We start from the raw sequence: 12,953 nt of genomic DNA, 5'->3' as shown, positions 1-12,953 counted from the left end.
GACACGCTCTTCAGGGCTAGTGCGGAGAGCTGGCACAGGACGTATCAGACTGGGGAGGCGCACTGGAGGCCAGATGCGTGAAACCGATGCAGACTGGTGTCACGCTCCTCAGCACGCCTGTGCTGCAGCACTCTCATCGCTACCACCTCTCTCATCGAATTCCTCCTTCGACTCCCTGACTGGCTCTGGTTCACCCCCCGACTCTGCCGACCACCCCATGTGCCCCCCCCCCAAAAAAATTGGTTGTCTTTTGGGCTTTCTTTGTGGCCGCGAACCCCGGCGTCTTCGCTGTACTCCCTTCTCTCCTTGAGTCCTTGTTTCCACTGCCATAATCTCCTCCCAAGTCCAGGATCTCTTCACCTCCTTTATCTCCTCCCAAGCCCAGGATACCTTCACTTCCCAGCCACGCTGCTTGGTCCTGGTGTGGTGGGATCTTCTGTCAGGATCGTAGCTGTAATCATACTCAGACCAAAGCGCAGCGTGGAATCGGTTCGACATCTATTTATTAGAAGAGAACCGAACAAAAAAACAATAAAGAATACACAACACGTGAAGCTCATGCAGTGCTCACAGGCAACTACACAGAAACAAGATCCCACAAAACACAGTGGGGAAATGGATGCCTAAATCAGAGACAACGATAAACAGCTGCCTTTAATTGGGAACCATACCAGGCCAACATAGAAAAAAACAACCTAGATTGACCACCCTAGTCACACCCCGACCTAACCAACAGAGAGCCTTTATATTCTCTATATGGTCAGGGCGTGACAGTAAGATGTTACCTCTCTCTCGCGCTGTGTCAGTTTATGGAAAATGTTGAATGAAAAGGCTATAATATTATTGTATTAGCTGAATGTATATTTTATGACCACATCTGTAAATCAGACCAGTGTCTTTCATGTGGGAGGGGAATAAATTAATAACAGCAAGGATTTTAGAAGATCCATTTTATTCAGCAGAACAAATGTAGAAAAACAACAAGGTGACAAAGCAATGAAGACTATTTTGTTACATGCTGATATAGCCCCTTCTAGTGACTGCCATTTCCTTACCACCTATTTATTTATTTTTCTTAGTTTTTAGTCTACTGTCTGTGTTGTATCATGTTATGTATTGTCTGCCTGTTTTGTTTTCCCAAATTTGAAAAATATATACACTACCGTTCAAATGTTTGGTGTCACTTAGAAATATCCTTGTTTTTGAAAGGAAACAATTAAAATAACATCAAATTGATCAGAAATACAGTGTAGACATTGTTAATGTTGTAAATGACTATTGTAGCTGGAAACAGATTTTGTTAATGGAATATCTACATAGGCATACAGAGGCCCATTATTAGCAACCATCACTCCTGTGTTCCAATGACACGTTGTACTAGCTAATCCAGCTTTATTATTTTAAAAGGCTAATTGATCATTAGAAAACCCTTTTGCAATTATGTTATCACAGCTGAAAACTGTTGTCCTGACTAAAGAAGCAATAAAACTGGCCTTCTTTAGACTAGTTGAGTATCTGGAGCATCAGCATTTGTGGGTTCGATTACAGGCTCATAATGGCCAGAAACAAAGAACTTTCTTCTGAAACTCGTCGGTCAATTCTTGTTCTGAGAAATGAAGGATACTGTCACGACTTCCACCGAAGTCGGCTCCTCTCCATTACACACCTGGTTTTCATTCTATAATTACTGCATGTATTTAGTCCTCTGTTCCCCACCATATCTGTGTGTGTAATTGTTTATTGTTATGTGGATTTTGTCATTCGCTATACTTTTGCTATGTTCCGTGTTTTTGGCACGTTATTGTTCTTATGTGCTATAGTTTTTGGACCGGAATTAAAGCCTACACTCTCCTGCACCTGACTTTCTCCTCCCATACACACCCCTGACAGCTATTCTATTCATTGGCCATTCTCAACGTCAACAGTGAAGAGGCGACTCCAGGATGCTGGCCTTCTAGGCAGAGCTGCAAAGATAAAGCCATATCTCAGACTGGCCAATAAAAAGAAAAGATTCAAAATGGGCAAAAGCCTTAATTTCTCAGAAGAATAGACTGACGAGTTTCAGAATGGTGATGGTTGCTGATAATGGGCCTCTGTACGCCTATGTAGATATTCCATAAAAAAATCTGTCGTTTCCAGCTACAATAGTCATTTACAACATTAACAATATCTACACTGTATTTCTGATACATTTTATGTTATTTTAATGGACAAACAATGTGTTTTTCTTTCGAAAACCTAGGACATTTCTAAGTGACCCCAAACTTTTGAATGGTAGTGTATATATATTATTTGAAATAAAATTATACATTAAATGAATAAAAATATAGAAAAGACAAAGATGTGGCTACATTGAGATTACAAAATAGGGTAGTGGAAGCATTGTCTGGAACTGGAGTTGGTTGCACTTCTACAGTACATCACAGCTCTCGTAGACTAAACAAACCCGTCCCTTTGGAGTGGGAGTGTGATTTATGAGTACTGTCAATGTAGATTAAGAGAATGAAGATGCATTTACACGCCTTCTTCAGTTGGCTATAATATGAGCACTGGAAATGCAGTGGTCCTTAATCACAACATGTTGCAGTCCTTCAAAGAAACACTGAGACTCTTTGATAAACAGTTTTTTCTCATGTCAAACTAGACTAATTCATAGGGAGGGTGGTTTACATTTCTGGGTCATTCTCTTACCAAAGAACAACAAATGTTGCGTTGGTGAACAAGGATAGATAGTTATGAAGCAGAATTTGGTCAGTCTTGTTGCTGCAGAGCTGGCCTGTATTGGTTATGACAGGCCTTTAGGCAGCTGGACAGAAGCCCACACTGACGGCCCCGCTGACCAGGGCAGCTTTACTGAAGCTCACTTGGCTCTCATTCACAGTCAGCTTCCTCATACAGCCTGTGTAGGCCCTCCTAGTCGCAATGCCCTCTGGAAGAAGAGATACTAGGACGATAGATAATAAATAACATTATAAACACATTCATTACTACTTACAGCTACTATTTAAAGACACAGCATAAAAAGTAATTGGATGAAACTACTATAGCTGTAATGTAGTTCATAGGATTTTTTTGTATAGCATCCTTTTTTTCTTAATTTCACCCCCCAGCAACCTATACAAAGTTGTTACAGTTTGGATGTGATTTGTGGATGGGTTCTCAGAAATTAGGTGTTATAAGTAGTGTTTAACCACTAGTATGAGAGTTGAGTAGTCTAGAGATGCATGTCCTTGCTACTGACCTGGAGCTCCACCAATGAACACAGGGGTCCTGACACTCTTGGTGCTGGGGTTGAGTGGTCCCACCACGTGATTGACCTCTGAGTCCACATCCAGCTGGACAACATTGGCATCTCGAATCACTGTGAACCAGAGGAGGCAGGAAGGAACTGCACATGTCAGTCACTGCACATAACATTAGGGCCGGATGATACCAGTATCGCGATACTCATTAGTATCATGGCAAGAAAACAAAAGTGAAGCGGATTTAACATCTTTAGGAAAACAGCCCTAATGTTGGAAACAAACATCATTATGTTGTCATCAGTCACATTCAGATTTTTTAAGGAACCAAATAGTATAGTCTGCTTCATCTTTTCTTTTTTGACATGGAAAAAACATCGCAGTACTGGTATCGTCATGGACCTACATAACATGGACCAATCAGTGTAAATAAATCATGGTCCCATCCTGTTTAAATCAGGGCAGTCAGTGAAGGGAAGCCTCTTACCTGTGATCCTGTGCCAGCTCCCATCACACAGGCCTAGTCTAGGAGTGACCTGAGTGAAGAACTCACGAACTCCGTTGTTCACCAGCACCATCACCTGTGAGCATAGAACAACACTTGCATTGATGACAAGTCCAAGATCTAAAAATAGAAAATAAGCAAATTAATACAGATGACTTTGTATTAGTGGCTTACTGCTCCTTGATGGATGTACATGGTGAGGTACTCCTCGGCTGCTGTGTACACATGCAGTAGCACCCCTGATGCCACACGGGGGCGCACCTCTACCACCAGCTCAAACTTCAGCCCCAGGTTGAACGTGTCATCTGAATGAGATGGATGGAAAGAGAAGTTCAAGCAAAGTCTGCTTTACAACCCCCTCGTATTCTGAACCTCCCCTTTAACGTCTGTAACCTGGAATATTTCACTGCCCTTTGGCCCAATGAGGTATGTCCACATGTGAAACTTAGCCGGCCACAGTAGGGTGTGAAATTGCTCTGTCCTCATTCAAACAGCTGCAGCTCGGCTCCCAAGAGTTTTGGGTCTGCAACTGTCCTCCGTGCCCTCGAATTTTCCACCAGGCCCAATTTTCACCACAGCTGCACTGGGGATATTGTATTCCTCTATCCTGACTACAGTTTCTCTGCTTCACTGTCTGTGTGGGGATTGGTGAGGGCCCAAGGGTTTTGTCTGCTTTCCAGAGGAAATATAAAATGGCGTGTGATATAATTGACTCATTGTTTCCAAACAGTTCCAGACCCTGCCAAAACTATTAGTGTACAACGATACGATGTCCTGAAGATTGCAGCAAATCAATGTTTCACAAGCTTTTCCTTTGGTTTCATACTTCAAATTAATCTGGAATGGTTCAACCACAGTATGAAGCCAGAAGGGCTTTGAGAGGAATAATGTGTGTTTGTGTATTACCCAAAACAACATATCCACCCTCTTCGGAGAAGTATGTCCCCGGCTCGGAGAGTCCCTCAAAACACGGCGTCACCCCAAAGGTCTGGGACACGGAGGACAGCCATTGGCCATTCAGCTGGAGGTTCTTCACACAGCCAGTGAAGCTGTATGCAGAGTTTCTCTGTAGGAGACAAATACAGCACAAGGAAGCGTAAATGAGTAGTACTAGACTGGTCCATTCATGGTAGTAGAGTAGAGTGGTAATGTCTGGAAAATATGTTCCACTAACAAATACGGTCTTGCAGAGAGGGGTCCCGTTGGTGGTTTCCTGTTCTCTGTGGGAACCGTATCATCTGAAGACAGCAGTCTGAAGTGAAAATACTTGGATGGCACCCAGTGTGAACATATAATGCCAGAAAAGACTAGAGGACCATAAATCACCCAAACATCTCTTGCAATGCTCTGTTTGGAGAGGTCAGGATCTTAACTATTTTATCCTACTTCAACATTATTGGCCAGGCTTTGTGTTTCCAGAATTCCACTGTAAAAACTTTGGAACATTCTGCTCTATTTGCCTTCAGTAGGCTACTAGGCTACAAATGGCACCCTATTCCCTATATAGTAAGTGCACTACTTTTGACTGGTACTACCCCTGGGTGCTAAGAGGTGTATCTTACCTGTATGTTCCTCTGGGCCCTCCCTGGGGGCACCCCCCCCAAGTAGAGTTGGCTGCTGACGTGCCAGGAAATGTTGGAGCCCTGAGCTCTGTCCTCCAGCACTGTCAGCCCATCAATGACTAATCGGCCTAGATTCCCATCACGGATAAAAATAACCTGCAGGAGAGACAGAACAGAGCTGCCACACTGAAGTGTTGGAGTATTTTACTGCTAAAAACTAGTGGTTTATCTTAATATAGAATTATATATTTCTGTAGGGGAGAGTGGAGTAAGTTGAGCCAAAGCGGTAAATTGAGCCACCCTTGTTTCTAGGAAAGCATACACAAATGAATAATTTGACAATATTTTGGAAGTCATTATTTTATGGAGTATATGAAGAGAGAAACCACACAGAAAAAGTGGTTAGGTCCAGGAAACAGATTTTTCACCAAGTCAAATAAATGTATTGTGTTAGAGGTTTCATGATGCTCGTATCTAAACAAAAGTAGATACTTTTAAGATTGTTCAAATGAGGTCTGTATAAGCTTCAATATGAGGTCTTAAACCTAGCATGAAAGTGCATCCTTGTAGCTGTGTGGGTTAATACAGTCAAATGTTTTGCCATGGGGTAAGTTGAGCAGATGGTTGAGCCAATGGCAAGTTGAACAAATTGAAGTGTTGTCTTCACAGGCATAATGCAAGGCATTATTGCTGGGACATGAGGTAACAACAGGGCCTGGCCTATGTTAAAAGTGTTTTAAAAAGTTCAAAGTGTTGTTAGGTGTTAAAAGACCCCCCTAGGGGAAGTTACCCGTAACTATTTCCATGTCCTGTCCTAGAGATGAAACATGCCTTTGGGGGGCTCCCGAGTGGCGCAGCGGTCTAAGGCACTGCATCGCAGTGCTAGAGGAGTCCCTACAAACACCCTGGTTCCATTCCAGCTTGTATCACAGCGGTCTAAGGCACTGCATCTCAGTGCTAGAGGTGTCACTACAGACACCCTGGATCACAGCGGTCTAAGACACTGCATCTCAGTGCTAGAGGCGTCACTACAGACACCCTGGTTCCATTCCAGGCTGTATCGCAGCGGTCTAAGACACTGCATCTCAGTGCTAGAGGAGTCACTACAGACACCCTGGTTTGAATCCAGGCTGTATCACAGCGGTCTAAGACACTGCATCTCAGTGCTAGAGGCGTCACTACAGACACCCTGGTTCCATTCCAGGTTGTATCACAGCGGTCTAAGACACTGCATCTCAGTGCTAGAGGCGTCACTACAGACACCCTGGATCACAGCGGTCTAAGACACTGCATCTCAGTGCTAGAGGCATCACTACAGACACCCTGGATCACAGCGGTCTAAGACACTGCATCTCAGTGCTAGAGGCGTCACTACAGACACCCTGGTTCCATTCCAGGTTGTATCACAGCGGTCTAAGACACTGCATCTCAGTGCTAGAGGCGTCACTACAGACACCCTGGATCACAGCGGTCTAAGACACTGCATCTCAGTGCTAGAGGCGTCACTACAGACACCCTGGTTTCATTCCAGGCTGTATCACAGCGGTCTAAGACACTGCATCTCAGTACTAGAGGCGTCACTACAGACACCCTGGTTCCATTCCAGGCTGTATCACAGCGGTCTAAGACACTGCATCTCAGTGCTAGAGGCGTCACTACAGACACCCTGGATCACAGCGGTCTAAGACACTGCATCTCAGTGCTAGAGGCGTCACTACAGACACCCTGGTTTCATTCCAGGCTGTATCACAGCGGTCTAAGACACTGCATCTCAGTGCTAGAGGCGTCACTACAGACACCCTGGTTTCATTCCAGGCTGTATCACAGCGGTCTAAGACACTGCATCTCAGTGCTAGAGGCGTCACTACAGACACCCTGGTTTCATTCCAGGCTGTATCACAGCGGTCTAAGACACTGCATCTCAGTGCTAGAGGAGTCACTACAGACACCCTGGTTCCATTCCAGGTTGTATCACAACCAGCCGTGATTAGGAGTCCCATAGGGTGGCGCACAATTGGCCCATCATCGTCAGGGTTTGGCCGGTGTAGGCGGTCATTGTAAATAAGAATTTGTTCTTAACTGACTTGCCTTGTTAAATAAAAGGTTCAATAAAAAATAAATGATGAAGGCAATTGATACATATTCACAAACTGGGTGTGGGGAATTTCCACATGGTGTTGATACACATCAATAAATAGGGCCTAGCTAGCTAGCATGCTAACCTTATCTGGCTAGCTATCTTGCTAACCTTATCTAGCTAGCTATCTTGCTAACCTTATCTAGCTAGCTATCTTGCTAACCTTATCTAGCTAGCTATCTTTCTAACCTTATCTACATAGCTAATATTTGATCTGTTGTTGCCGGGTTTTTTTAAAACTCCACCATATTCAAAAGATTAGCCAGCTGGCTCTGTGGCTTGTTCTCGCACTGGATTTGTCATAGCATTGATTTAGGGAAAACTTCACCACAGAAGGAAACCACTGGCCTATCTTTGACTTTGGCATCTATTGTTATCTTCAAAGTTTTGGCATCTTCCATAAATTCTGTCTGCGAATACGCCATAGAAATAGTAAGAAAGAATAAGATGAAGCTCCGGTAATATGGATAAGTATTTAAAGATAGCTGATATGTGTTTTTCTACATTGTAATGGACACGGTGCAACCTTTGGTAAGCTCCTGGCAGGCTTCGGCTGGGGTACAGCAAAGCCAAGTTAGCACGAGCTCATGGTTCTCACAAGGGAAGTGAAATGATCGGCTACAATGATTTTGCTCATGATCATGCACGACGTGCCTTTTCATTATCTGGATAGACACTTGTGGTTTTTAACTAACGTTACACCAATCAAAGCAGTGGACCGATGGGGGAGTGGGTATGCAAAATGCTTTAATATCACGCAATTCTACAATTTATGAAATTGTCATATACAGTATACATTTGTTTTTATAAAGACTAGCTAAAAAATAAGTGAAAATTGACAAATTATCAAATGGATTAAGATCATTTTCAGTTAAAAAAAGTACAGGAGCACAGATCTGTATTTAATAGTTTACAAAAGTAGTTACCTTCTGAAATCTGTATTCAATTAGTTTTAAAAAGTAGTCCGTTTTTAGGATCTGTATTCAAATAGTTGTAGTCAACTATTTGTTCCCCTGTTTTTTATATTTTTATAAAGCATAGTTAAAACTATAGTTATCCCAGGTCTGGTATACTGTATGTGACTGTCAGAGGTCAAAGTAAAGTATTTTTGTATGGATAGTGGGGAATAAGTACATCCACTTACATTGTGCCATGCTCCATCATTGTACTTCTCCAGGCTCTTGATCTTGACCCTCTGCTGACCCAGGTTGAATGTGTACACTAGCTTGCCATGGGCCAGGAAGAGAGCCATGAAGTTGTCCTCTGCCTCATCTGATGCATAAAAGATTAGGCCAAAGGAGGACTGGGTCTTCAGGGACAAGGAGAAGTGAGACCTGGGGGAGGATGGTGCATAAGAACTTGTACTTAGACCAGAGAGCACGTGACTAGTACTTAGACCAAGAAACCAAAGTGGAGTTCATGTGTTCAGGATTGACCTCTGGTTGACTTCTGGTCAACCTATGTACCCACAATGTTTTCCTAGCCCCAGCATTACCTCTTAGAGAGTGACCCTGGGATGTCTGTGAACTCCTGCCTGCTGTTGGCAGTGCCCCCATAGTGATGGGCATGGCGGGTGGCACGGGGCCTGGGGGACAGGTAGCAGGGCGTCTCCTCTGTCTCTCCTGGCTCCTGGTCATCACTATTCAGTCCCAACAGGCCTTTTGGGAGGTTGGACTTATCTCTGCCCACCTTTGAGAGACAAAGGAAGTCACTTGACTGTTAGTAGTGGTTCAATGCATGCATGCCTCTAGTTCAATATTCACTGATTAATTCTGTACTCCTTCCGCATTGATTATACCAAGATGGGCATGAATAAAAATGAAAATTGACATTTCGTAGCAAACTGTGTTCACTGACATGTATGGAAATGAATGAATGTCTTTATACCTTCCTTGTATGGCCCTGCTTGGGTTTGGCAGAGTTTTTACTTTGCTTCGAGAACAGGGCAGCGATTGGTCGCTTCACAGGGCAGTCCTGCAGAGAGGTCTGGACATTCTCAGTGTACTTCTGAAAGTCCTCTGGCTCAATGTCTCTGTCTTGTCTGAAGAGAAAGAGAGAGAGGGGGAATAACATCTAAGTGCCAAAGACATAAGAGCCATAGAGATACTCACACACACACACAACTGTCTCCATGGAAACACACTCCTTGTCCTCCCACTCGGCTCTCAACAGCAGCTCTATATGTGAGCCTGGCTTTCCTCCTCTCATAGATAAAGCTAGGCAGCTAGGTTTTCACCAACCAACCTAAGCCAAATGATCAATTAGCATGCTCTCATAACAGCAGTCCCTGGAGAAAGGAAACAGGCTCACTAACAGTGTGCAAACTTGGACTTGTTCACTCGCTAATAAAATGCTCTTTACAGAAACACATTCAGCATTGACTGGTGGTGGACGAGGTCAGCTCACCCATAAAATTGCTTTATTTCAGTTAAGTGACTTCTCTATATAGATGCAATCCATGACAATCCATTTCATCAAATGCATTAGGCTACGGGGCCACTTGAGTTGCAATCCTGTCTATGTATTTCTAATGTGATCTGAGTGCTGTGGCAGGGAGAGAGTGTGACCTGCTGATGTAGGCATAGCTGATGCAGCCAGTGAAGTTCTTGATGCTGCTGCTGGGAGAGCCTCCGAAGTAGAAGTTCCTCACTGTGGATGCTGACGGGGCAGCAGTCGGACGTTTCTTCTCATGCTTGTCTTTGTCATCCACCACCAACTCATACCTAGGATAGCAGTAGATGGTTCATAAGCAAATTAGTGTAATGAATAATGATAACCTATTCTATATTCAAAGAAACCTTTCAAAAATGAAGAAATCTCAAAGTGCCTTAATTAACAGCAGGGCAATCTGTAAAAGCACATTGTACATGGGAGCCATACATTGGATTCTTACTTGTCATTATTCACCGAAGCTACCAGGAAATGGGTAATTCCATCATTGTACTGCTTCTTCTGTGATTTGACTCTGGTGCCTCTGGCGTTCAATACCACTGCTCCATTCTCAAGGGTGATGGTAAACTCCTCAGACTGGAGGAGAAAGACAGAGGAGAGTTTATAACAGTTGTACTTCCTTTGTAGTTCCTTTTGGAACTCATATTAAAAAGAGAGCATTCTTGATTTAATAATAAATCAGTATACCCCTTCGCTGTGGTAGAACAGGAGACCAGTAGGCTGCAGTGTCCTGAAGTTAAGGCCTCCCTCGAAGGAGTCGAAAGGAGATATCTTTGCCGCAGACCCTAGGTAGCTCTCTCCAGTGAAATAGGCTTTACGGGACATCTGTGACAATCCATGACACAACAGGGATATTGTCAACTATTGTAGTTCAGTTGATTCTGTATATGCTTTGTCTAGTAGAGTTTAATGTGGACTACAGTACATACAAAGTACTCCTCAGGACAACCGCTGCTGATGCCAATAGTGCCAGGTTCTTCCAGGAGGTTGAAGTCTTTCTTCTGGAACTGGAAGCCCTTCACACAGCCCTTCAGCCCAACCAGGGAGGACAGATCAGGTCTGGGGGAGAGGGAACAGGCTCATAGTTTTATAGGGCATAGCTGTCTAATGCCAATGTTATAATCTGTTGATATTGTGTTACAATTGTCAATTGCTTTTAAGGTTATACCTCTGTCAAAGTCCTTGGATTGGTGTGAGAAAGTGCATGATTGTGGTGTTGGTTGGACAACTCACCTGGAGAGGAGAATGTGCGAGGGGGCTCCTCCTATGTAGATATCAGAGAAGGGCAGAGTCTTTTTCTCATTCTCCATGGACTTCACGTGACTCTTGTCCACCAATAGAATGAACTTCTTGGAGTAATGGTAGATCACTGACACCTATAAAAAAAACAGCATAGATTAGATTACTGTTGAGGACATTTATTTTATTCTCACAGTTGTAGAATGCACAACCCTGCAGACACAAAGGGAGTGGGCTGATTTAGATTTACCTCATGGTATCTTGCGTCGTTGATTTGTAGTTTGGGTGAGTTACTCTCCATGACGTTCGGGCCTCCACTGAAGCCAAAGTCATACATGAGACGTAGGAAGCCATTCTTCAACTCCAACAGGAAGAAGTTGTCCTGGAAAGAAGATAGAAGAATTACAAAAGAATTGTTCACAGTTACATGATGAAGAACAATTATTGGTAAATCTCTATGCTCTCTGAAGTATTACAAGGCATAGCATTTTATCACGGACTGACTGTGTTGCTTGTTCAAATATAAAGGTGACATTTTTGTTGCTATATTTACCCCATTGACCATGAGTAACAGGATACCGTTGTTTGCCACTGTCCGAACAGCAATGTCAAACCGGGTGACGATGCCAAATTTACCCCTCCTCTCCATGTTGTTGATGAGGGCATATCCAGTTCCGTCAAACAGGTAGCTGGCGATACGACTTTGTGAGAATGCCAGCTTATACCTGATAGGGCAAAGAAAACAATGTTCGATTTAAGTCAACATTAAGTGACTTGTCTGAACAAGCCTCAGATGTAGATGTGGACTCTTTAAAGGCAGAGGTAATATCTAAAGTTCCCAACAAAAATGTTTGGACAAGATGCAGTATATCATACCTGGGACAAGGTGTTGAAGCAACTACATCCATCTTGTGGGTCTGTTTGAAATTGTACATACTGATGACATCGTTATTCAAAGAGGCCAATTCGATGCAGCCCACAAAAGGAGCTAGGCTTAGTGCAGGTGGAAGCTACAAGAAAAACAAATGAACAACATTCAGAATCTTATCTTGGAAGGGAAGCGTAAATTCAGAATCATTGCAATACTGATTCAATCCTGCTGTGTCAATGGGTCTTGTGTGAAGTACAGGTTACATCAACACTGTATGATGAAAACGGTCTGCTATGCATTCGCCAATGCCACAGAACTCTGATCAGAGGCTGGTGTCATATCCTGTTAGAAAGTAATACTGTACCCTGACATCAGCGGGGACGCCACCCACAAAGAAGACAGTGTCTTCAGGATCCAGGTCGAACAGGGAGTCGGTGCCAAAGGCCTCTCCCTTCTGGATGAATTTCTGCTCGTCTGTGGATGTCTGACTGGGTACGGTCAGGAACACTTTGCCATGTCTGCCCAACCTGTCAAAACAGAGACACAAAGCAGCGTGAATAATCAGTCACATCAACACCATTACCTCCTGCATGGGCAGATCAGCCTCCTAGCTCCCTGTGAGTGGTTAGACTAGACAGATGTATTGACTGTGTGAATGGATGGACGACCTTTAGCCTGGTCGCAGATCTGTACTCAGTGGTGTAAAGTACATAAGTAGTATTTTAAAGTATTTTTACTTAAGTAGCTTTTTGGGGTATCTGTACTATACTTTACTTTAACTTCACTACATTCCTAAAGAAAATAATGTACTTTCTAACTCCATACATACACCCAAAAGTACTCATTACAATTTGAATGCTTAGCTGTCACGTTCTGACCTTAGTTCTTTTGTTATGTCTTTGTTTTAGGTTGGTCAGGGCGTGTGTTGGGGTGGGTTGTCTATGTT

General features: G+C 43.4%; 1 protein-coding gene across 1 annotated transcript in view; it reads right to left on the bottom strand.

Annotated features, from left to right (window-relative positions):
• Positions 1–2,224: 2,224 nt before the first annotated feature.
• Positions 2,225–12,953, bottom strand: part of LOC112250058 (laminin subunit alpha-4) — a 35,114-nt gene continuing 24,385 nt past the window's right edge. Inside the window, exons 23-40 of the mRNA XM_024419896.2 lie at positions 12,372–12,534; positions 12,013–12,146; positions 11,690–11,861; positions 11,387–11,518; positions 11,131–11,273; positions 10,827–10,956; positions 10,585–10,722; positions 10,340–10,473; positions 10,014–10,169; positions 9,334–9,487; positions 8,942–9,135; positions 8,591–8,780; positions 5,310–5,465; positions 4,654–4,813; positions 3,922–4,052; positions 3,730–3,823; positions 3,242–3,361; positions 2,225–2,944 (exon numbers count right to left, since the gene is read on the bottom strand). Coding sequence (XP_024275664.1) covers positions 2,799–2,944; positions 3,242–3,361; positions 3,730–3,823; positions 3,922–4,052; positions 4,654–4,813; positions 5,310–5,465; positions 8,591–8,780; positions 8,942–9,135; positions 9,334–9,487; positions 10,014–10,169; positions 10,340–10,473; positions 10,585–10,722; positions 10,827–10,956; positions 11,131–11,273; positions 11,387–11,518; positions 11,690–11,861; positions 12,013–12,146; positions 12,372–12,534 — 2,647 coding nt within the window. The 3' untranslated portion in view covers positions 2,225–2,798. The remainder of the gene's footprint in view (positions 2,945–3,241; positions 3,362–3,729; positions 3,824–3,921; positions 4,053–4,653; positions 4,814–5,309; positions 5,466–8,590; positions 8,781–8,941; positions 9,136–9,333; positions 9,488–10,013; positions 10,170–10,339; positions 10,474–10,584; positions 10,723–10,826; positions 10,957–11,130; positions 11,274–11,386; positions 11,519–11,689; positions 11,862–12,012; positions 12,147–12,371; positions 12,535–12,953) is intronic.

The sequence above is a fragment of the Oncorhynchus tshawytscha genome, linkage group LG05 (genome assembly GCF_018296145.1).
Source record: "Oncorhynchus tshawytscha isolate Ot180627B linkage group LG05, Otsh_v2.0, whole genome shotgun sequence".
NCBI classification, from domain to species: Eukaryota; Metazoa; Chordata; class Actinopteri; order Salmoniformes; family Salmonidae; genus Oncorhynchus; species Oncorhynchus tshawytscha.
Note: the sequence above shows the minus strand (reverse complement) of the source record. Positions and strands in the feature narration are given on the sequence as shown.